The 26,636-nt window shown below is 41.0% G+C and overlaps 1 protein-coding gene across 1 annotated transcript; it reads right to left on the bottom strand.

Annotated features, from left to right (window-relative positions):
• Nucleotides 1-14,335: 14,335 nt before the first annotated feature.
• LOC142177040 (uncharacterized) lies at nucleotides 14,336-15,136 on the bottom strand. The gene has a single exon (XM_075245500.1). It carries the CDS (start codon nucleotides 15,134-15,136, stop codon nucleotides 14,336-14,338), a length of 801 nt encoding a protein of 266 aa, XP_075101601.1.
• Between the last annotated feature and the right edge of the window lie 11,500 nt (nucleotides 15,137-26,636).

The following is a 26,636-nucleotide window of genomic DNA, read 5'->3' as shown; positions in this document are numbered from 1 at the left end:
AAGGCTTTATAATTGATTTTCTTGCATTTAAATTGTTCAAATATTTATTAATTACCCTTTCAAATTATTTTGTGATGACTTAATCATCCAAATTTATTATTTACACCCACATATATCTTTTATAATATTTTTGCTTCATTTCATATAATTACATTTGTATTCTTAGCTATTTATACAATTTTTGCAATAATAGCATGTATTCTATACATAATTGCATTATTTACATAGTTACACTAAAATAGCATTTTTTATTTTTATAATATTAAGCTATTATTTTTAATCATTTTACTGCATAAATAGTACTTTTATTATTTTATTTATCACTTTTATAAATTATTTTAAATATTTTTCGCATACTTAATTTCATAGCACAATTCCAAGCCAATTTTCGGACTCAAATACCAGCCCAGCCCTCAGAAAACTTTGGTCCAATCTCCCCTGGCCCAACCAAGAGACCCCTTTATTCCAACCCGGTCGGGACACGTCTTCTCGACCCGCCCCATTCATCTTTCAAAATCCTGGCCGTTGATCTCTCAAGACCAACGACTCTCGCTCACCCAAGCCCTTTTAATTAACCAAACTCGGAAACCCTACCTCATTTCATACCTAACAGCCGCCCCCAAACCCTCTCAAATGTTCTCTCTTCTCTGAAAGAAACCCTAGCAGCCGCCTTCCCCAATCTTCTCCAAATCCGATCAAGTCATGGATTCCCTCTGTGATTCACTTACCTTTTACGGATTATCTTGTTGTTTCTTACAAAACTATGGCATTACATATTACTAGCCCAATTTTTGGCAAGTTCCAATCTCCCAAATCAAGTGTCATCGCCTTCAATCTTCGAGATTTAGACGATATTTCGTCTATATACACTCATTACCAGGCCATATGGGCCCGATTCAGTGAGATTGTTTACTATTTTTGTTCTCCGTCTTGAACTAGGGTTTTCTCTATTAAACCTAAATTGATTCTGAATCGATTTCACATGTTATTCTTTCTTTTTTGTGTTTAGTCGACTATTTTTTTCTTGTTTGTGTGTTTAATTTTGCTACTATATAAACCCATCCCCAACTCTCCTAAAACATACCTTAACTACTGCTATTACTCTTTCACTCTGTTGTTGATCACCTGAACAAGACCCCCGCCCAAATATCCATCTTATCGCTATTGCAAAATTCATATGCGCACAAGAATGCCCTGATGAAAGTATTAAGTGAAGCTTATATACCCGCCGGTATCACCAGTGGGGAGATGGCTAACATGGTTGGACAGGTACTGGAGAGTCACAAAATTACTTTCCACGAAGATGAGTTACCGCTAGAAGGGTTGAGTCACAACAAAGCGTTGCACATCACTGTGCAATTTGAAGATAAGTTCATTGCCAGGGTCCTGATAGATGGGGGTTTGAGCCTGAACATATGCCCGTTGACCACTCTGAAAAGACTGGGCAAAGGCCTGCACGAGATACGTACGGTAAGCATGAATGTGAAAGCGTTTGATGCATCTTAGAGAGCCACTATCAGAGTAATCGATCTTGATCTACAGATGGGCCCAACCTGGTTTGATGTTAAATTCCAAGTGCTAGAAATATCCGCCACCTACAACTTGTTGTTGGGATGACCATAGATACACGCAGTTGGGGCAGTCGCTTCTACTCTGCACCAGGCTGTGAAGTTTGAGTGGAATTATCAAGAGGTGATTATTCACGGAGATAGAAGCAACCATATCTACACCAACCAGACTATGCTAGTTATCGAAAATAGGAGCAAATTGGGAGGAGAAACATACCACCACATTGAACGGGTAAACGCAATTGAGAAGGATCGGTGGTGGATCAATAAGATAGAAAGAATATTGATGTGGTCGGGATATGAACCAGGCAAGGGTCTTGGTCGAAAGCTTCAGGAGATCATGCAACCCATACGACCACAATATCATGGAACAACCTTTGGACTCGGGTACGAATATACTGTGCAAGAATACCAGGATTGGACATCGCCATGGCGCACCGATTATTATCCTCTGGAATAACCCATACCACCACTGCACCAGACATTCCGCAAGACTGACGTGATTTGGGGATCCGAGGAAGCTGTGGTTTTGGATGGTATAAAGAAGCTATTTCTAGATGAGTAAAATATGGACATCAGCGCAATTTAAGAGGAGAAGGAAGACCTTACTATTCAGACGGTAGGAAAAAGAGTTGTTCTCAAGAACTGGACTGCTGCACCATCCCGGGATCGCCGAGTACCTGGGTAGCCTTGGCAGAATTAGCACACTTTATTTTCAAACATCTTAAAGCACTTAATTTGTAAAATGAGCGCTAGAAGTAAGGAGAGAACTTGGGTAATTTTTGAGTGGAACCAATGAGAGGAAAAATGGTACACTTATATTATAAGGAATACACCACTAGGGGAAATTATAGAAGAGAAATATTGTTGTTCAAAAAAGAAAAAAAGAAAAAAAAATATATATATATATATATATATATATATATATATATATATATATATATATATATATATATATATATATATATATATATATATATATATATATATATATATATATATATATATATATATATATATATATATATATATATATATATATATATATATATATATATATATATATATATATATATATATATATATATATATATATATATATATATATATTGATATCCAATTTTGCCCTCATATTTTTATAAATATCATATATACTTTTAAAATATCATGTTTTGCATCATTACTCAATTTACAAGAGTCATATAAGTATTTTCTATAATTTTTCATAATTCTTAATGCTTTAAAATTGATTTTCTTGCATTTAAATTGTTCAAATATTTATTAATTACTCTTTCAAATTATTTTGTGATGACTTAATCATCCAAATTTATTATTTACACCCACATATATCTTTTATAATATTTTTGCTTCATTTCATATAATTATATTTGTATTTTTAGCTACTTATACAATATTTGCAATAATAGCTTGTATTCTATATACAATTGCATTATTTACATTGTTACACTAAAATAACATTCTTTATTTTTATAATATTAAGCTATTATTTTTAATTATTTTACTGCATAAATAATATTTTTATTATTTTATTAATCACTTTTATAAATTATTTATGTAATTTTCTCATACTTAATTTCATAGCACAATTCCAAGCCAATTTTCAAACCCAAATACCAGCCCAGACCTCAAAAAACCTTGGCCCAATATCCCGTGGCCCAACCAAGAGACCCCTTTATTCCAACCCGGTCGGGAAACTTCTTCTCGACTCGCCCCATTCATCTTTTAGATCCTGGTCGTTGATCTCTCAAGATCAACGGCCCTCGCTCACCCAAGCCCTTTTAATTACCCAAACTCGGAAACCCTACCTCATTTCATACCTAACAGCCACCCCCAAACCCTCTCAAATATTCTCTCTTCTCTGAAAGAAGCCCTAGCAGCCGCCTTCCCCAATCTTCTCCAAATCCGATCAAGTCATGGATTCCCTCTATGATGCACTTACCTTTTACGGATTATCTTATTGTTTCTTACAAGACTGTGGTATTACATATTACTGGCCCAATTTTTGGCAAGTTCCAATCTCCCAAATCAAGTGTCATCGCCTTCAATCTTCGAGATTTAGACGATATTTTATCTGTATACACTCACTACCAGGCCATATGGGTCCGATTCCATGTGATTGTTTACTATTTTTGTTCTCCGTCTTGAACTAGGGTTTGCTTGATTAATCCTAAATTGATTCTGAATCAATTTCACATATTATTCTTTCCTTTTTATGTTTAATCGACTGTATTTTTCTTGTTTGTGTGTTTAATTTTTCTACTATATAAACCCATCTCCAACTCTCCTAAAACACACATTAACTACTGCTATTACACTCCCACTCTCACTCGTTCTACTATTCTAAGTTTTGAGACCTTGGCCGGCTGAAAGCCAAGGCCACTAAAATTTGATTGTTGCTCTTTTCTCAGTGCGAGCACTGCCCCGGAGTTCACTTGAAACCTTTGGGAACTCTGACGCACTGGGATTTGGGGAGTCTTGTTGTTCGTTCTCTACTACTTCTGACTGAACTACTCTTGGCATTTGATTTTTCCTTTACTTGCTCATTAATTTGCAACTGGTGAGTACCTTGACTCTTGAAATGAGGAACGGCCATGACGGGGCGATGACTATTGTTCTTAAGGTCGTTTTTGATGGGCCAAAAAACATTTTGGCAATCCAGGTCCTGTCGTCCCGACCCATACATATGGTATTGGCTATAACTCACAAAAATCTAGGAATCGGGCGGAATTTCAGTTTTATGGCCCTAAAATGCCAAAATTTAAGGAACGATCATGGCAGGGTGACGGATATTGTTCCTTAGGTCGTTTATTATGGGCAGGAGAAATTTTAGACGTTCCGAGATTGGCTGTCGAGACCCATGAAGATGGCGTGGACTATAGCTACGAAACTTTTGAATCAGGCGATATTCTAGTTTTATGGCCCAAAAACTCCAAAAAAAAGAAGGAACGATCATGGTGAGGTGATGATTATTTTACTTAGGTTGATTTTGATGGGACGACAAAATTTTAGGTGATCCGGGTCCGTCCGCCCGGACCCATGCAGATGGTGTGGGCTGTAGCATACGAAAATTTGGGAATCGGGCGGAATTCTAGTTTTATGGACCTAAAATGCCATAAAATGCGGAACGATTATGGCGCGATGATGACTATTGTTCCTTAGATCATTTTTGATGGGCCGGAAAAATTTTAGGAGATCCGGGCCCGGCTGCCTTGACCCATGCAGATGGCGTGCGCTATATAGCACACGAAAATCTGGGAATCGGGCGAAATTCTAGTTTTACGACGCTAAAACACCAAAAACTGATGAACGGTCATGTCGAGGCGATGACTATTGTTCCTTAGGTTATTTTTGATGGGCCGGTAAAATTTTAGGCGAACAGGATACAACCGTCAGGACTAATGCAGATGGCGTGGGCTATTGAACACGAAAATCTGGGAATCGGATAGAATTCTAGTTTTATAGCCCTAAAATGCCAAAAAATGAGAAATGGTCATGGCTAGACGATGAATATTGTTTCTAAAGTCATTTTTTATGGGCCAACAAAATTTTGGGCGATTCGGGTTTGGCAGCTCAGACCCATGCAGATAGCGCGGGAAATATAGCATACGAAAAATCTAGGAATCGGGCGGAATTCCAGTCTTATGGCCCTAAAATGTCAAAACATGAGGAACGATCATGGCGAGGCGATGACTATTTTCCTTAGGTCATATTTTATGGGTCAAAAATATTTTTCGTGATCCGGGTCCGGCCACCTATACCCATAGAGATGGCGTGGGCTATAGCATACGAAAATTGGGCGGAATTCTAGTTTTATGGCCCTAAAATGACAAAAAGAGGAATTATCATGGCGAGGGGATGACTATTGTTCCTTTAGTCGTTTTTTATGCGCCGATAATATTTTGGTGATCCAGGTCCAGCCACCCGAACCATGCATATGACATGGGCTATAGCACACGAAAATCTAGTAGTCAGGCGGAATTCCAGTTTTATGGCCCTAAAACGCCAAAAAACGAGGAACGATCATGGTGAAGTGATGACCATTGTTCCTTAGGTCACTTTTTATGGGCTGGCACAATTGTAGGATATCCTAGTTCATCGCCCAAACCCATGCATACGACGTGTGCAATAGCACATAAAAATCTGGGAATCAGGCGGATGTCTAGTATTACGGCCCTAATATGCCAAAACATGAGGAACAATCATCGCGAGGCGATGAATATTGTTCCTTTGGTCTTTTTTTATGGGCCGGTAAAATTTGAGGTGATCTGGGTCCGGCCGCCCGGACACATGCAGATGGTGCGGCTATAGCACACGAAAATATTGAAATCGTCGGGCAGAATTCTAATTTTATGGCCTTAAAATGCCAAAAAATGAGGAACAGTCATGCGAGGCAATGACTATTGTTCTTTAGGTTATTTTGATGGGCCGACAAAATTATGGGCAAGCCGTGTCCCGCTGCCTAGACCCTCACAGATGTCGTGGGCTGTAGCACACGAAAATTTGAGAATCGGGCAGAATTCCAATTTTATGGCTCTAAACGGCAAAAAACAAGAAACGATCATGACGAGGCGACGATTATTGTTTCTTAGGTTGGTTTTGATGGGCTGACAAACTTTAAGGCGATCCGGGTTCGGCCGCCCAGAATCATGCAGATGCCATGGGCTATAGCACACGAAAATCTAGGAATCGAGAAGATTTCTAGTTTGATGGACCTAAAACGCCAAAAATGAGGAACGGTCATGGCGAGGCGATGCCTATTATTCCTAAGGTTGTTATTAATGGGCCAACAAAATTTTAGACGATCCGGGTCCGGCCGCCTAGACCCATGCAGATAGCGTGAGCTATATAGCACACAAAATAATCTGAGAATCGGGCGAAATTTCAATTTTATGGCCCTAAAATACCAAAAGAAAAAGAGAAACGGTCAAGGAGAGGCAATGACAATTGTTTCTTAGGTCCTTTTTGATGGGCCAGAAATATTTTAGGCGATCCATGTCTAGCCGCCCAGACCCATGTAGATTGCGTGGACTATAGCACACGAAAATCTAGGAATCGGGCAGAATTCCAGTTTTGTGGCCTAAAACGCCAAAAAAAGAAGGAATTGTCATGTCGAGGCTATGACTATTTTTCTTTGATGATTTTATATGGGCCGAAAACAAATTTGGGCAATCCGGGTCCGGCCCCCGGACCCATGTAGATGGTGTGGGCTATAGCACACAAAAATTGGGCGGAATTCCAAATTTATGGCCCTAAATTTCCAAAAAATGAGGAACACTCATGGTGTGGCGATGACAATTGTTTCGTAGGCCATTTTTGAAGGGCCGACAAAATTTTAGGTGATTGGGTACGCCGCCCGGACCCATGCAGATGGTGTGGGATATAGCACATGAAAATCTAAAAATCAAGCAGAATTTTAGTTTTATGGCCCTAAAATACAAAATATTGAGGAACGGTCATGGCGAGGCGATGACTATTGTTCCTTAGGTTGTTTTTTATGGGCCGACAAAATTTAGGCGATCAGGGTCTGGCTGCCCGGACCCACGCATATGGCGTGGGCTATAGCATACGAAAATCTAGGAATCGGGCGTAATTCTAGTTTTATGGCCCTAAAACTCCAAAAAAAGAGGAACGGTCATGGCGATACGTTGAATATTGTTCTTTAGGTCATTTTTTATGGGCTCGCAAAATTGTTGGTGATCCGGGTCCGGCCGCATAGACCCATGCAGATGACGTAGGCTATAGCACACGAAAATCTAGGAATCAGGCAAAATTTTAGTTTTATGGCCTTAAAGCGCCAAAAATAAGGAACACTCATGGAGAGGCGATGACTATTGTTCCTTAGGTTATTTTTGATGGGCCGACAAAATTTAGGCGATCAGGGTCCAGCCACACGGATCCATGCAGATGGCATGGACTATACCATACGAAAATCTAGGAGGCGGAATTCCAGTTTTATGGTCCTAAAATGCCAAAATAACCGAGGTACAGTCATGGTGAGGCGATGACTATTGTTCCATAGGTCGTAGGCGATGACTATTGTTCCACTGGGCCAGCAAAATTTTAGGCTATCCAGATCCGGTCGTTTGGACCCATGCTGATAGCGTGAGCTATAACACACGAAAATCTGGGAAACGAGCTGTATTCCAGTTTTATGGCCCTAAAATGCCAAAACATTAGGAACGGTCATGCCAAGGCATTGACTATTGTTCCTCAAGTCATTTTCAATGAGCCGGTAACATTTTAGGTGACGCGGGTCCGGTCGCCCGAACCCATATAGATGGCTTGGGCTATATCACACGAAAATCTAAGAATCGGGCGAAATTCCAGTTTTATGGCCTTAAAATGTTAAAAAAGAAGAAAGGTCATGGAAAGGTGATGACTATTTTCCTTAATTCATTTTTTATGGGACGAAAAGTTTTTAGGCAATCTGGGTCCAGCTGCCTGGACCCATGCAGATGGCGTGGGCTATAGCACATGAAACTTTGGTGAATTTTCGGTTTTATGGCCCTGAAACACCAAAAAATGAGGAACGATCATGGTGAGGCAATGAATATTGTTCCTTAGGTCATTTTTGATGGCCGACTAAATTATAGGCAATCCGGGTCGGCCGCCTGGACCCATGCAAATGCAGTGGGCTTTAGCACACGAAAATCTGGAAATCGGGCGAAATTTTAGTTTTATGGCCCTAAAACACCAAAGAATGTGGAACGGTCATGGATAGGTGATTACTATTGTTCATTAGGTCGTTTGTTATGGGCCGGCAAAATTTTAGGCGATCCGGGTCCGGCAGCCTGGACCCATGCAGATGGCGTAGGCTATAGCACATGAAAATCTATGAATCGGGCAGAATTCCAGTTTTATGGCCCTAAAATGCCAAAAACTGAGGAACGGTCTTGGCGAGGCGATGACAATTGTTCCTTAGATCGTCTTTGATGGCCGGAAAAATTTTATGTGATCCGGGTTCGGTAGTCCGGACCCATGTAGATGGCGTGGGCTATAGCACACGAAAACCTAGGAATCGGGTAAAATCCCAGTTTTATTGCCCTAAAATACCAAAAATGAGGAACGGCCATGGCGAGGTTATGAATATTGTTTCTTAGGGCGGTTTTCATGGGCCGTCAAAATTTTAGGCGATACAGGTTCGGCCGACTTGACCCATACAAATGGCGTGGGCTATTGTACACGAAAATCTAAAAATCGGACGAAAATTTTGTTTTATGGCCCTAAAACACCTAAAAGTAAGGAATGGCCATGGAGAGGCAATGACTATTATTGTTTAGGTCATTTTTTATAAGCCGGAAAAATATTAGGCGATTCGGTTCCGGCCGCCGAGAGCCATGCAAATGGCGCGGGCTATAGCTTAAGAAAATTTGGGAATCGGGCAGAATTGCAGTTTTAAGGCCCCAAAACGCCAAAAATTGAGGAACGGTCTTGTTAAGGTGATGACTATTTTTCCTTAAGTCGTCTTTGATGGGCTGGAAAAATATTAGGCGATCCGCTTCTGGCTACCCGGACCCATGAAGATGACGTGGGCTATAGCATACAAAAATTTGGAAATCGGACAAATTTCCAGTTTAATGGCCCTAATACACCAAAAAAGAGGTATGGTCTTGGAGAGGCGATTACTATTATTTCTTAGGTCATTTTTGATGGGCCGGTAAAGTTTTAGGAGACCCGGGTTTGGTCGCCCGGACCCACGCAGATGGCGTGGGCTAAAGCACAAGAAAATCTGGGAATCGCGTGAAAGTCTAGTTTTATGGCCCTAAAATGCCAATAAACGAGGAACAGTCATGGCGAGACGATGACTTATGTTCCTTATATTGTTTTGTATTGGACGGCAAAATTTAAGGCGATCCGGGTCCGACAACCTAGACGCATGAAGATGGCGTGAGCTATAGCATATGAAAATCAGGGAATCGGGCGGAATTTCATTTTTTATGATCCTAAAATGCCAAAACATGAGGAACGACCATGGCGGGACGATGACAATTGTTCCTTAGGTTGTTTATGATGGGCCAACAATATATTAGGCGATCCAGGTCCGTTCTCCCGGACTGATGCAAATGGCGTGGGCTATAGCATAAGAAATTCGGGTCGAATTCAAGTTGTATGGCCCTAAAATGCCAAAAAAGAGGAACGGTCATGGCACGACGATGATTATTGTTCCATAGGTCATTTTTTATAAGTCAAAAAATTTTAGTTGATCCGGGTCCGATCGCCCGGAACCATGCAGATGGCATGTGCTATAGTACAGAAAAATCTAGAAATAGGGCGGAATTCCAATTTTATGGCCCTCAAATGCCAAACTATGAGGAACGGTCATGGGGAGGCGATGACTATTGTTCCTTAGGTTGTCTTTCATGGGTCGAAAAATTTTAGGCAATGCAGGTCTGGCTGCACGGACCCATGCAGGTGGCGTGGGCTATAGCACACGAAAATCCGGGAATTAGGTTAAAATTCAGTTTTATGGTCCTAATATGCCAAAAAAGAAGGAACGATCATGGAAAGGTGATGAATATTGTTTATTAGGTAATTTTTGACAAGCCGGTAATATTTAAGCCAATCCGGGTCCGGCCGCCCGGACCCTTGCAGATGGTGTGGGCTATAGCACACAAAAATCTGGGAATCGGGAGGAATTCAAATTTTATGGCCCTAAAACGCCAAAAACAAGAAACGGTTTTGGCGAGGTGATGACTATTGTTCTTTAGGTCGTTTTTGATATGCAGAAAAATTTTAGGCGATCGGGTTCGGCCGCCCATATCCATGCAGATAGTGTAGGCTATAGCACACAAAACACCTGGGAATCAGGCGGAATTCTAATTTTATGGTCCTAAAATGCCACAACACGAGGAATGGTCATGGTGAGGCGATGACTCTATTTCCTTAGGTTGATTTTGATAGTCCGTCAAAATTTTAGACGATCCGGGTCCGGCCGCCTGGACCCATGCTGATTGCGTAGTCTATAACACACGAAAACCTAGGAATCAGGCGGATTTCCAGTTTTATGGTCCTAAAATGCCAAAGAAAAAAAGAAACGGTCATGGCGAGGCAATGACTATTGTTCCTTAGGTCATTTTTGTTGGGCCGGCACAATTTTAGGCGTTCCTGCTCTGGCCGCCCTGACCCATGTAGTTAGTGTGGGCTATTGCACATGAAAAAACTGAGAATTAGGCGGAATTCCAGTTTTATGGTCCTAAAATGCAAAAATACGAGGAACGGTCATGTCGAGGCAATGACTCTTGTTCCTTTGGTTGATTTTGATGGGACGACATAATTTTAGGCGATCTGGGTCTGGCCGCCCGGACCCATACAAATGGCGTGGGCTATAACGCTCATAAACCTACGAATCGGGCGGTATTCTAGTTTTATAGCCCTAAAACGCTAAAAAGAGAGGTAATGGTCATGGCGAGGCAATGACTATTTTTCTTAGGTCGTTTTTTATAAGCCGAAAATTTTTTAGGCGATCCAGGTCCGGCTGCCCCGACCCATGCAGATGGTGTGTGCTATAACATACGAAAATTAGGCGGAATTCCAGTTTTATGGCCCTAAAATGTCAAAATGAGGAATGTTCATGGTGAGGCGATGACTATTGTTACTTAAATCGTTTTTTATGGGCCGATAAAATTTTAGCCGATCCGAGTCCGGACACCTGGACCAATGCAGATGGCGTGGGCTATAGCACACGAAAATTTGGAAATTGGGCGAAATTCCAGTTGTATCGCCCTAAAATGCCAAAAAATGAAGAACAGTCATAGTTAAGCGATGATTATTATTCCTAAGGTCGTTTTTGATGGGCATCAAAAATTATAGGCGATCCGGGTCTGGCCACCCGGCTCCATGCAGATGGCGAAGCCTACAACATACGAAAATCTAGGAATCGGGTAGAATTCTAGTTTTATGGTCCTAAAATGCCAAAAAAAGAGAAATGGTCATGGCGAGGCAATGACTATTGTTCCTAAGGTTATTTGTTATGGGCCGATAAAATTTTAGGCGATTTGGGTCCGGCCGCCCGGACCCATGTAGATAGCATGGGCTATAGCATACAAAACATCTAGCAATAGGGCGGAATTCCAGTTTTATGGCCCTAAAACGCCAAAATTGAGGAACGGTCATGGAGTGCAATGACTATTATTACTTAGGTTGTCTTTGCTGGGCAGACAAAATTTTAGCCGATCTGGGTCTGGCCGCCCAGACTATAACACAAAAAATCTCGGAATCGGGCGGAATTCCAGTTTTATGGCCCTAGAATGCCAAAAAAGAAGTAACGGTCATGGAGAGTCGATGATTAGTTTCCTTAGAAAAATTTTGATGGGCTTGCAATATTTTAGGCGATCCGAATCGGGCCGCCCAGACCCATGATAGCACAAAAAAATCTGGAAATCTGGTGAAATTCCAGTTTTTTGGTCGTAAAATGCCAAAAATGAGGAATGGTCAAAGAGAAGTGATGACTACTGTTCCTTAGGTCATTTCTAATGGACCGACAAAATTTTAGGGGATCTGGGTCTGGTAGCCCGTACCCATGTAGATGGTGTGGGCATAGCACACGTAAATCTAGGAATCATGCGGAATTCCAATTTTATGGCCCTAAATACCAAAAAAGGAGGAACTACCATGGCGAGGTGATGACTATTATTCCTTAGATCGTTTCTGATGAGCCGCTAAAAATTTAGGCGATCCGGGTGTGGTCGCTTAGACCTATGAAGATGGCGTGGGCTATAGCTCAAGAAAATCCCGCAATCGGGCGGAGTTCCAATTTTATGACCCTAAAACGCCAAAAAATGAGAAACGATCATGGAGAGGCAATGGCTATTGTTCCTTAGGTTGTTTCTGATAGGCCGTCAAAATTTTAGGTGATCCGGGTCCGGCCGCCCAGACCCATGTTGATTGCGCAGTTTATAGCACACGAAAATCTTGGAATCCGACGAATTTCCAGTTTTATGGCCCTAAAATGCTAAAATCAGAAGAAACGGTCATGGTGAGGCAATGAATATTGTTCCTTAGGTAATTTTTGTTGGGATGGCATAATTTTAGGCGATCCGGGTCTGGCCAACCGGACCCATGCAGATGGCATGGGCAGTGCACGATAATTTGGGAATCGGGCGGAATTCCAGTATGGCCCTAAAATGCCAAAAAATGAGGAACGGTTATGGAACGGTAATGATTATTGCTCCTTAGGTCATTATTTATGGGTAGGAAAAATTTAGGGAGATCCGGGTCCGGCCGCCCGAATCCATGCACATGGCGTGGGCAATAGCACACGAAATCTAAGAATCGGGTGGAATTCTAGTTTTACGACCCTAAAATACCAAAAATGAGGAACGGACATGGCGAAGCGATGATAATTGTTCCTTAGGTCGTTTCATATGGGCCGATAAAATTTTAGGCGATCCGGGTCCGGCACGCCCGGACCGATGCTGATGGCATTGGCTATAGCACACAAAATTTTGAGAATCTTGCGGAATTCCTATTTTTTTGCCCTAAAATACCCAAAAACGAGGAATGGTCATGGTGAGGCGATGACTATTGTTCATTAGGTCATTACTGATGGGCCGAAAAAATTTTAGGCGATCCGAGTCCGACCACCCTGACCCTTGGAGATGGCGTGGGCTACAGCACACGAAAATCTGAGAATCGGGCGAAATTCCAGTTTTATGGCACGAAAACGTCAAAAAACGAGAAAAGGTCATAGCGAGGTGATGACTTCCTTAGGTCATTTTTTATGGTCCGAAGAAATTATAGGCGATCTGGGTCTGGCCGCGCAGACCCATGCAGTATATATTTAAGGTCCAATTAAAGCAAATGAACTCAAGAAGTCGCACATAGCCTAAAAGACTATTTAGTGATTTAAAGAGCCAAAGATCGAACCTAGAAGTCACAACAAAGACCATATCTCAATCATTTATTTTCTTAAAACTACCAACAATTCATATGCTAAGGTTTAAGTTATATTGGTACCAAACAAGCCATGAGTTGGCTAAGAGACAAGAAGACTACCACCAACACTAGTTTATTAACTACCATCTACTACTAAAAAAATTAAAAAGATACCCAGTTCAACATTACATCTTTGGAAAAGAACCTTGGCCAAGAAAACCCAAAGAGGTTATTGCTAACTACTAGAAAGAATAAAAACATCAACTAAAAGCAGCACCTACAATCACGAATGCTCTCCCGCAAACACAAAACTTGCATTGCCCTCAATGCAATCAAAATAAGAGTAAGGGAAAAGGTAAAGAGAACTCCCTCAATCAAAGCGTGGTGGTGTCACCAACAATTCTGGTGGGTACTCAGACTTCCCCCTATTTATCACCAACAAATTTAGCTCTCCTCTTCAAATACTTAACCTGCTCAAACTATATCAAAATACAAAGTAACAAATAAAAGTAATGCTAATTTACTAAATAAATAAAAAAAACAAGATGAACGAATTAAAGAAGAAAACTTGGGTTGCCTTCCAAAAAGTGCCTTATTTAGCGTCGGGGCACAACGTAATAACAACCAACTTCACGATTCCATTGGGGTTTCCCCCAACTCAACTTATGAGACTACTTTTTCTCTATCAAGTTTATCAAAATAGTGTCGAATTCATTGCCCATTCACCTTGAATATTCTCATACCATCTTCGGATTCCAAATTCACGACACCAAATGGGCATACATTAACAACTTTGAATGGTCCGCACCATTTCAATTTAATCTTTCCCCGCAACAGTTTGAACCTTTAATTGTAAGGAAGAACCATATCCCCTATGTAAAACTCTTTCTTCTTGATTTTCCTATGTATAGGTACTTCTTCCTCCGCTTGTACAATGATGCTTTCTCAAAAGATTGGAACCACAGCTTGTCCATAGAGTAATTATTTGAATCTAGAGGAACTGTCCTCAAGGATTGATCATGACACATTTCTTGCATGTCCTCATCTACTACTTCATCTACTATATCAATCACAGAGATCACACCATAGGCATGTGATTGCTTCATTGACTTCTGGATATAGAAGATTTCTTCATCATCATTCAAGCGAAATTTTAGTTCTCCCGGTTCCACATTACAAATGGCCCACCTCGTAGCCAAATATAGTCTACCAAGTTTGATGGGGAGCTCTCTATCCACTTCGCAATCCAATATCACAAAGTCGGCTGAAAAGTAGAAACGACCCTCATTTACAAGAATGTCATCAATGACCCTCAACGGCTTTTTCAGAGTTTGATCCGCCATAAGAAGCTTCATAGAAGTAGGCCTTGGATCACCCAAACCCAATCTCTTAAACACAGTGTAAGGCATTAGATTAATACTTGCCCCCAAATAATATAATACTTTGGCAAAGCTTGTCATACCGATAGTATAAAGGATAATGAATGCCCTCAGATCCTCCATCGTTTTCACTCCGGCCAGTGAAATGATTGCATTGCACTGATGTGTCACTTTAACTGTCTCAAAGTTGACATTTTTCTTCTTGATGACCAAGTCTTTCATGAACTTGGCATACCCTTGCATTTTCTCAAGTGCCTCCACAAAAGGTACAATAACAGTGATCTGGTTCAGCATGTCATAGAATTTTTGCAACTATCCCTCTTTCTATTGTACCTATGCGGATAAGGAGGAGATAGCCTAGGTAGCTGCTTGTAGGACTTATGAGCCTTCTTGGTTTGATTACCTCATTTCCTTTGGGAGGTATATCAATCACCTCTTGAAGAGAACTAGGTACTTATTGCATCTCTTCAACCATATTCGGCTCTACTACCGGTACATCGACTTTAGGAGGGTCAGCAACTCTAGGAGGTGTAATCTCCTCTTTTTCATCATTTTTAGTCAAAATGGTTCTTCCTTTAAGGACTTTACCACTCCTCGTGGTAATTTTGAATATGTGGCTTATACCCTCAATTTTTCTTTAGATTTGCAACAGTATCACTTGGCAATGCTCCGCGTTGCCTCATATTCAGTTGAGATGAAATCTGTCCCAATTAAGTCTCAATATGCTTGATCGATGTTGTATGAGAACTGACCACTTGATTCATTTCTCTCCTTTCTTTGTCGGACTGCTCCTGGTGTTTTTATCATTCTCTCCATCATACCTCTTATCTCAAGATCACCAAAAGATTGCCCTTGATTGTTGTAGGGCCTTTGTTGGTTGTAGTTCTGAGATGGCCCTCCATTGCGATTTCCTTGATTATTATCGTTCCAGCCTTGATTGCCTTGGTTGAAATAATTCAAACTTCCCCCTTACCATTGGTTTCCATGTCTCTATTTTCCTTGGTTGTTAGACCTTTGTTGACCTCCTTGATAGTTACCCATTTGTTGAGCTCCCTCATTTTGCATTTGGTAACATTGTTCTTGGAAGTCGCCTTCTTGATTTAATCCTTGGGCAAAATAAATGCTCTCTTGACCCTGAAATTGGTTACCTATTGTTGTTTGATTAAATCCTGAACCTTGAACATTGTCCATAGCATTAACTTGCCTTGGCATTTGGTTTTTGGCTAACAGCTTCAAGGTTAATGTCAATTCTACAATTTGTTCGCCTTGAGCCTCCATTTTCTTAGTCAAGTTTACTATAGATGGATACCCTTAGGGCACATTGTCTCTACACTGTCAAGCGGCTGATGTGTCGACCATTTCATCCAAAATGTCTTCCGTTTCTTGATACGTCTTGTTCACTATATTTCCCCAAGCTAATTGATTTACATAGGTTTGATTGGTGGTATTAAGACCGCGGTAGAATGATTGCAGAAGCATGTTGTCAGTCATGTTGTTATTTGGACATTCCTTAACCATTTCATGATATCTCACCCATATTTCATGTAATGCCTCTGTAAGATGTTGTCTAAACCCCAAACTTTCATCTCTTAATATGGCTATTCTCCCTGGTGGAAAATATTTGCCCAAGAACTTCTTCACAAGTTCATCCCACGAGTGAATTGAATGATTTGGCAATATCTCCAACCAATCTAAATCTTTCTCTCTCAATGAGAATGGAAATAACCTCAATTGTACTACTTCATCTGAGATATTTGGTTGCTTGTTTATTTGGCACACATCGATGAAGTGCTTGAGATATTTGTTGGCATTTTGATTGGGGTCTCTTGTCAAATATCCTCAATCTTCAAGCATGTTAATCATCACACTAGTGATTGTGAAGGTACCCCACCCTTATCCTTGGTGGTACAATCGCACTAGCATATCCTCGATTTTGCACTGCTTCTGGTGGATCTTGTTGTGCTCTAGGTGCCTGTGGAACTTGTTGTTGAAGTGGTGGAACTTGTTTGTTCCATTTGTTTCGATTTGCTACTCAGCGTGCACGGGGTGCTTCCTCGATAGGACCTAAAGGCAGAGTGCAAGGATCTTCTTCCGCCATCACAATCTACACCATAAGAAAACAAATCAAAGTAACAATGAAGAAAAGATAAGAACTCGAATAAATACACAATAACACGGTAACACAAGAATACCGGACTCCCCGGCAACGGCGCTAAAAATTGGTCACGTCCAATCCTACTCTCAAATTGAAAATAGTATGGTCGATTGTAATAATATACCCAACATGGTGGGGGTCGATCTCAGGAGAAGTATGGTGTGTGCTAGAATATCAAAGAGTGTGTGAATTCAATGAACTTAAAGTAATCTTCAAATAAAAGATTAATTTTCTGCAATTACTTCTAAAATTATGGCTACGAAATTTAATCAAACACTTAGAATGCGAGAATAATTAGAGAATAGTAATCAATGAGAGAAAGCACTATGGTTGATCATCATTCGTGTATTCTATGCTATGGGTATAGATGTAATCGATTCCAATCAATCAAACATGTGTTATAACAACAATATCAATAATACAAACTTAGTAGTTTCCAACACTAAGAGGTTTTTACTCACAAATGCCTTTCCAAGTTATTTAGAGCTCTATGAAATACAATTGTTCATGCCCAAGTAAGAATCTCCCTATTCCTAGTTTGATTCCATTAATTGAGATGAGATTAATTCTTTAATTTACCCAATTCCTTGCTAATTGCTTTATACCTAAACTCGGTTCCACTTTTCCAAGTTAGAACTAAGTGTGATTGGCGTTAATGTAGTGTTTGTAACCACCATATTATACAAGAAAGCATGGAGCAATTAGATAACATAATATCTAATCAAAGACGAATCTATATTAATAACCCATAGCTATAACACCACTCCAGATTCACAACCCTAGCTAATAGAGAAAAAGAAGATTGAGAAACCGTAATGTAACTTGTTAACCCTTAGGAAAACTCATAGTCGCTCGTACAATATCCTCTCTATCAAAAGTTGTCAAAAAAGACCTAACTTCTAAAAAAGCTGACAAAATTTATCCTCATCGGGTCTTACGTGTCCAAGTTGTGTGGCCCACAAAGGATGTGTGTCCCACTACTCTATTTCTTCAACTCTCAGTGTGTGGCCAAGATGTGTGGCCCACGTAGGATGCATGGCCACTTCTAGAATTTAAACTTTCAGCCTCCAAGTTCTCCAACTGTGTGGGTGACCGGTGTGGATGACTTGCGTGGCCTACGCAGGACAGACTTGTGCTTCTTTAGATTTCTTCTTTAGTTTTGACCTGACTTTGATGTTTTTCTTGCAGGTATTTAATGATTTTCAACCTCTTAATTCTCACACAACTCCATGACTTGCAATTATATCATTCAAAACATAATTAGTCCATTAATCCCATAAGTTGGGGCACAACTCTATTAATAGGCGTAAGAGAAGTTGGGAAAAATACCAACTTATCTGCTATAGCACACAAAAATCTCGGAATTGGGCAGAATTCCAGTTTTATGATCCTAAAACGCAAAAAAATAAGAAACGGTCATGGCGAGGCGATGACTATTATTCCTTAGGTCATTTATGATGGGCCGACAAACGTTTAGGTGATCCAGGTCCCCGGGTTCGGGTCCGTCGTGAGGACCCATGCAGATGGTATGGGCTATAACACATGGAAATCTGAGAATCTGGCGAAATTCCATTTTTAAGGCCCTAAAATGCTAAAAAATGAGAAAGGTCATGGCGAGGCGATGATTATTTTTTCTTATGTTTTTTTTGCTTGGCAGGCAAAATTTTAGGTGATCCGGGTACGATCTCCTGGACCCATGCAGATGGCGTGGGCTAGCACATAAAAATTCGGAAATCGAGCAAAATTCTAGTTTTATAGCCCTAAAATTCTAAAAAGGAGGAACGGTCATGGCGAGGTGATGACTATTGTTCCTTAGGTCATTTCTGATGGACTGGCAAAATTTTGGGCGATCCGGATCGGACTACCTGGACCCATGCAAATAGCGTGGGCTATAACACATAAAAATTCAAGAATCGGGCAGAATTCATGTTTTCTGGCCCTAAAATGCAAACAAAACGTGGAACGGTCTGGGCGACGCGATGACTATTATTCCTTAGGTCATTTCTAATGGGTTGGAAAATTTTGGGTGATTCAGGTCCGGCCTCCTAGACCCATGCAGATAGCGTGGGATATGCACACGAAAATCTAGGAATCCGTGTTGAATTCCAGTTTTATGGCCCTAAAATACCAAAAAATGAGGAACAATCATGGCAAGGCGATAACTATTGTTCATTAGGTCATTTATGATGGGCCGACAAAATATTTGATGATCCGGGTCCTGCCGGCCGGACCCATGCAGATGGCGTAGACTATAGCATAAGAAAATCTAAGAATCGAGCGGAATTCCAATTTTATGGCCCTAAAACGCAAAAAATGAGGAACGGTCATGGATAGGCGATGACTATTATTTCTTAGATCATTTTTAATCAGCCAACAAAATTTTAGGCGATGTGGGTCCGACCGCCCTGACCCATGCAGATGGCGTGGGGCACACGAAATCTGAGAATCGGGCTAAATTATAGTTTTATGGCCTTAAAACGTCAAAAAACGAGGAATGATCATTGCGAGGCAATTAATATTTTTCCTTAGGTTGTTTTTGATTAGCCAACAAAATTTTAGGTGATCCAGGTCCGGCTGCCATGACCCATGCAGATGGCATGGGCTAGCGCACAAAAATTTGAGAATCGGGCGAAATTTCAAATTTATGGCCTTAAAACGTCAAAAAATGAGGAACGGTCATGGAGGGGAGATGAATACTGTTCCATAGGTTATTTCTGATGGGCCGGCAAAATTTTAGGCGATCTGTGTCCAACCACTCGGACCCATGTAGATAACGTGGGCTACAACAGACAAAAATCTGAGTTTGGGCGGAATTCTAGTTTTATGGCCCTAAAATACCAAAAATTGAGGAACGGTCATGGAGAGGCGATGCCTATTGTTCCTTAAGTCATTTCTGATGGGCCGATAAAATTTTAAGTGATCCGGGTCCGGCCGCCTAGACCGACAAAATTGGAGAGACGATTAATATTGTTCCTTAGGTCATTTTTATTAGGCTGACAAAAAGTTTAGGCGATCCGGGTGTGGCCGTCTGGGCCTATGCAGATGGCGTGGACTATAACACACGAAAATCTGTGAATCGGGTGAAATTCCAGTTTTATGGACCTAGAACCCAAAATATTGAGGAACAGTCATGGCAAGGAAATAGCTATTGTTCCTTAGGTCATTTCGAATGGCTTGCAAACTTCTAGGCGATCCAGGTCTGGCCGCCCGAACCCATGAAGATAGTGTGGGTTATAGCACACAAAACTCTAGGAATCGGGCAGATTTTTAGTTTTATGGCCCTAATATACCAAAAAAGAGGAACGGTCTTGGCGATGCGATTACTATTGTTCCTTAGGTCGTATTTGATGGCTGACAAAATTTTAGGCGATCCGGGTCCAACTGCCTGGACCTAAGAAGATGGCATGGGCTATAGCATAGGAAAATCTGGAATATGGTGGAATTTCAGTTTTATGGTCCTAAAATGCCAAAAAATGAGGAACAGTCATGGCGAGGTGATGAATATTGTTGCTTAAGTCGTTTCTGATGGGCCGACAAAAAACGAGGAATGATCATGGTGAGGCGATGATTATTGTTCCTTAGGTCATTTTTGATGGGCCAGAAAAAATTTAGACGATCCGGGTAGGGCCTCCAAAACCCATGTAGATGGCGTGGAGCATACGAAAATCTAGGAATCGAGCTGAATTTTAGTTTTATGGCCCTAAAATGCCAAAAACGAGGAACGGTCATGGCGAGGCTATTACTATTGTTCACTAAGAGTATTATTCCTTAGGTATATTTTGATGGGCCAAAAAAATTTTAATCGATCCGGGTCCGGCTTCCCATACCCATACAAATGGCTTGGGCTATTGCACGAGAAAATCTGAGAATCGGGTAAAATTCCAATTCTATGGCCCTAAAATACCAAAAATGAGGAACAGTTATAGCGAGGCGATGATTTTTGTTCTTTAGGTCATTTTTTATGGGCCGGAAAAATTATAGGCTATCCGGGTCCTGCTGCCCGGGCCATGTAGATGGCGCGGGCTATGGCATATGAAAATTTGGGAATCGGGCTGAATTCTAGTTTTATGGCCCTAAAACGCCAAAAAACGAGAACGGTCATGGCGAGACGATGACATTTGTACCTTAGGTCGTCTGTGTTGAGCCGGCAAAATTTTAAGCGATCCGGGTCCGGCCGCACAGACCCATGCAGATGGCCCAGGCTATAGCATACAAAAATTTGGGAATCGGGCGGAATTCTAGTTTTATGGCCCTAAAATGCCAAATAATGAGGAAAAGTCATGGCGAGGCGATGACTATTGTTCCTTAGACCGTGTTTTATGGTCCAGCAAAAATATTAGGCGATCCGGGTCCAGCCATCCGAACCCATGCAAATGGCGTGAGCTATAGAACATAAAAATCTAGGAATCGAGCGGAATTCCAGTTTTATGGCCCTAAAACGCCAAAAAATGAGGAACGGTCATGGCGAGGCGATGACTATTGTTCCTTAGGCTATTTTTTATGGGCCAAAAATATTTTAGGCACTACAGGTCCGGCTTCCCAGACCCAAGCAGATGCCGCAGGCTATAGGACACGAAAATCTGTGAAATTAGGCAAAATTCCAATTTTATGGCCCTAAGACGCTAAAAATGAGGAACGGTCATGGTGAGATGATGACTAATGTTCCTTAGTTCGTATTTGATGGGCCAACAAACCTTTAGTCGATCCGAGTCTGGCCACACAAGACCAATGTAGATGGCATGGATATAGCATATGAAAATTTGGGAATCGGGCGAAATTAAAGTTTTATGGCCCTAAAACGCCATAAATCGAGGAACAGGCATGGCGAAGCGATGACTATTGTTACTTAGGTTGCTTTTAAAGGGCCAGCAAAATTTTAGGTGATCCGAGTCCGGCCTCGCGGGCCCATACAGAAGGCGTGGGGTATAGCACACGAAAATCTAAGGTTCTAGCGAAATTCCAGTTTTATGGCAATAAAATGCAAAAAAATGAGGAATGATCATGGCGAGGCGATAATTATTATTTCTTAGGTCATTTTTGATGGGCCAACAAATTTTTGGGCGATCCGGGTACGGCCGCCCGGACCCATGTAGATGGCGTGGAGCACACGAAAATCTAATAATCGAGCTGAATTCTATTTTTATGGCCCAAAAATGCCAAAATATTAGGAACAGTCATGGCAAGGCGATGACTATTATTCCTTAGGTCATTTCTGATGGGCCGACAAACTAATAAGTGATCCAGGTCCCCGGGTCCGTCGCCAGGACCCATAGATGGTGTGGGCTATAACACACTAAAATCTTAGAATCGGGCGGAATTCTAATTTTAAGGCCCTAAAATGCCAAAAAATGAGGAACGGTCATGGCGAGGCGATGACTATTTTTTCTTAGGTCATTTTTGATTGGCTGGCAAAATTTTAGGCGATCCGGGTACGATCGCCAGGACCTATACAGATGGCGTGGGCTATAGCACATTAAAATTTTAAAATTGAGCAGAATTCTAGTTTTATGGCCCTAAAACACCAAAAACGAGGAACGGTCATGGGGAGGCAATGACTATTATTTCTTAGGTCATTTCTGATGGGCTGGCAAAATTTTAGGCGATCCACGTCTGACTGCCCAGACCCATGCAGATGGCGTGGGCTGTAACACATAACAATTCGAGAACCGGGCAGAATTTATATTTTTTGGCCCTAAAAAGCAAAAAATATGGAATTGTCAGGGCGACGCGGTGGCTATTATTCCTTAGGTCATTTCTTATGGGCTGCAAAACATTGGGTGACTCGGGTCCGGCCGCCTGGACCCATGCAGATGGCATGGGATATAGCATACGAAAATCTAGGAATCACGCGAAATTCCAGTTTTATGGCCCTAAAACGCCAAAAAATGAGGAAAAATCATGGTGAGGTGATAACTATTGTTCATTAGGTCATTTATGATGGGCCGATAAAATTTTTGACGATCCGGGCCCTGCCGGCCGGACCCATACAGATGGCGAGGAATATAGCACAAGAAAATCTAAGAATCAGGCGGAATTCCAGTTTTATGGCCCTAAAATGCCAAAAACGAAGAACGGTCATGGGCTTGAAAACTTTTAGGCGATCCAGATCCGACCGATCGGACCCATGCAAATGGCGTGGGCTATAGCACACAAAAACCTGGGAATCGAGCGGTTTTCCAATTTTATGACCTTAATATACCAAAAAAGAGGAACGGTCTTGGCGAAGCGATTACTATTATTTCTTAGGTCATTTTTGATGGCTGACAAAATTTTATGCGATCAGTGTCCAACCGCCTGGACCTAAGCATATGGCATGGGCTATAGCACACGAAAATTCAGAATAAAGTGGAATTCCAGTTTTATGGCCCTAAAATGCCAAAAAATGAGGAATCAGTCATGGCGAGATGATGACTATTGTTCCTTAAGTCATTTTTGATGGGCTGGCAACATTTTAGGCGATCCAGGTCTCGCCGTCAGGACCTATGCTGATGGTGTGGGCAATAGCGCACGAATATTTGGGAATCAGTGGGAATTCTAGTTTTTTGGTTCTAAAACGCTAGTAAACTAGGAACGTACATGGAGTGGCGATGACTATTGATCCTTAGGTGTTCTTAATGGGCCGGATAAATTTTATGCGATACGGGTCTGGCCGCCAGGACCTATGCAGATGGCGTGGGCTATAACATACGAAAATGTGGGAATCGGGCAGAATTCCAATTTTATGGCCCTAAAATGCCAAACAATGAGGAACGGTCATGTCGAGGCGATGATTATTGTTCCTAAGGATGTTTTGGATGGGCCGGCAAAATATTAGGCGAACTGAGTCCGACCGCGTAGGCCCATGTAGATGTCTTGGGCTAGAGCATACGAAAATCTGAAAATCGGGCGGAATTCTAGTTTTATGCCTCTAAAATGCCAAAATGAGGAAAGGTAAAGGCGAGGCGATGACTATTGTTCTATAGATTTTTTGATGGGCCGGAAAAATTTAAAGCGATCCGGGTCTGACCGCCTGACGAGCGCAAAACACACACTTAAATTGTGCTCGCTAGTCAAAGATAGTATAATATAATATCGTGTCCACAGGGATTGGATTAAGATAGTATTATCGTAGTTTGTAGCTAAATTGCTATCCAGGAGGATCAACAATGGAGATATATATATATATATATATATATATATGAATTCTAACTATAAATAACTAAGATTCTAAAGCTATTGACTAATGACAATCGCAACAAAGGTAAGCAAAGAAGTTATCAATGGGAGAAAATATGGGTCGATACGATAGGTGCAAGATAATTGTTCGGATCTAACTCTAGATAATTCACTTCTAATGTTCAAGTGAGTCTCTCGAATTCACTTAATTATCAGTACAATTGTTTAGTAGAAACTTCTCTCTCGAATAAGTCTCAACCTCACAATATGAACCAATTTAAGCTCGGTGAAGATATACAAGAATTCGTAATGGATTGGTCTTTAGGAGCACCTCTTTCGATTATCCTCCTAACTAGATTTAATTAAGGATTCAACTAGCCTCTTTCGATTACTTCGAAGAATCTATGAACTCAACCAACAATATAGTGCAAATATACCATAAGTTATGCCTCTCTCGATTACAAGAACAAGTGAACGTAGATGCAACAATTTAATCATCCCAAAACGATTCAAAAACATAAAAATAGAATTATAATCAACAAACAACCAACAATACCCCAAATCCATCAAAACCCAAAAGGTTCTACTCCATAGACATGGAGAAGTTCTTCACAAATAAAATAAAAGTATAGAAAAATATAAATACAATCCAAACCCGGATCTTGAGTGAGGAAGGAAGGATGAAATCCTTGTGCTCTTGCTTCTCCCTCTTCTCCTTAGCTTCCTTAGGTCTAAGGTATGTCAAAAGTCCATCTAAAATGGTGTTTTGGTATACTTAAGCCGCCCCCAAAACAAATCCCAGACGAAACTACCCTTTTCTTAGCGAAATAGGACTCTTCCCAGACAGGACATGCGCGCTCGTGCACCTGGGGACCTGCTCGCGCATTTTGCACATTGTTCTGCCCCAAGTGTGCGCCTAGTGCGCGATCGCACACCTGGGTGGTATCAGTTGGGAATTTAGAAAAACTTAAAACATTAAATTTGTATCCCTTTTAAATATCTTTCCAACGATATATTGTGACGCCCAAACGGATTTCTGAGCGAAAAGTTATGTGCATTTTACTAACCAATGCATAGTATGCCTGCTCGATTCTTCGTTTCGTTCTTAAAGTGCACTATCATCCGTTGATTCCCGAACACGATCCCAACTTAATTCTTGGTCTTTTACTCAGACTTCAAAGCTCCAAAATAGCATGAATTCATGCCACAACATCTACATATCTCGGAATCACTCCTACAGGGCATAAAACACACAATAATTGCAAAACACGCCTAATTAAAGCTCAACATAAGTAAAGTGCAGTGAATTAGAGTGCAATAAGAGACTAAAATATGAAATTATAGCCTACCATCACCGCCCAGGCCCATGCAGATGGCGTAAGCTATAGCACATAAAAGTCTATAAATCGAGCAGAATTCCTATTGACAGCATCGAAATTCCATTCTGGGGTCGTTTGCTCAAAAGTCAACTCTCCGGTCAACTCTTTCCATTTACGCTTCAAAAATGAGAATTGTTCTTTTAATTTAATTCTGAATCTTTCGAAAATCAAACTCGACCACACCCGTGGTCATAATATATATTACGAAGCTGCTCAAGACCTTTAGTCGTTGAACGGGGCGTAAATTCTTAAAATGACAAGTCGGGTCGTTACAGAGTCGGTCGCCCAAATTTATGCAGATGGCATGATTATAACACACGAAAATCTGGGAATCATCCTATTTTATAGCCTTAGAATGCCGAAAAATGAGAAATGGTCACGATAAAGCGATAACTATTATTTATTAGGTCATTTTTATGGGCCCCCAAAATTTTAAGATATTTGGAGCCGGTCGCCCGAATTCTTGCAGATGGCATGGACTATAGCACACAAAAAAACAAAACAAAAAGAATGGTCATGGCAAAGCGATGACTTTTATTCATTAGCTCATTTTTATGGTTTGGCAAAATTTTAGGAGATTTGGAGTCAGTCGCCAAAATTCATGCAGATGGCATGGACTATAGCACATGAAAATATGAGAATCGTCATAAATTCATGCTTTATGGCCCTAAAAGAAGAAAAATGAGAAATGGTCACGGTGAAGTAATGACTATTGTTCATTAGGTCTTTTTATGGGCCCGCAAAATTCTAAAAGATTCGGGGTCGGTCGCCCGAATTCATGCAGATGGCGTGGACTATAGCACACAAAAATCTAGGAATCGTCCTTAATTCCTGTTTTATGGCCTTAACTGCCAGAAATGATGTACGGTCATGGCAAAGTAATAACTATTGTTCGTTAGATCATTTTTTATGGGCCCATAAAATTTTAAGAGGTTCGGAGTCGGTCGTCTGAATTCATTCAGATGGCGTGGACTATAGCACACGAAAATCTAGAAATCGTCCTCAATTCTCGTCTTATGACCCTAAAATGCCAAAAAATGAGGCCGGTCATGGAGAAACGATAATTATTGTTTATTATGTCATTTTTATGGGCCTGCAAAATTTT

The sequence above is a fragment of the Nicotiana tabacum genome, chromosome 23 (genome assembly GCF_000715075.1).
Source record: "Nicotiana tabacum cultivar K326 chromosome 23, ASM71507v2, whole genome shotgun sequence".
NCBI lineage: Eukaryota > Viridiplantae > Streptophyta > Magnoliopsida > Solanales > Solanaceae > Nicotiana > Nicotiana tabacum.
The sequence above is the reverse complement of the archived record's forward strand: the minus strand, read 5'-3'. Positions and strand labels throughout refer to the sequence as shown.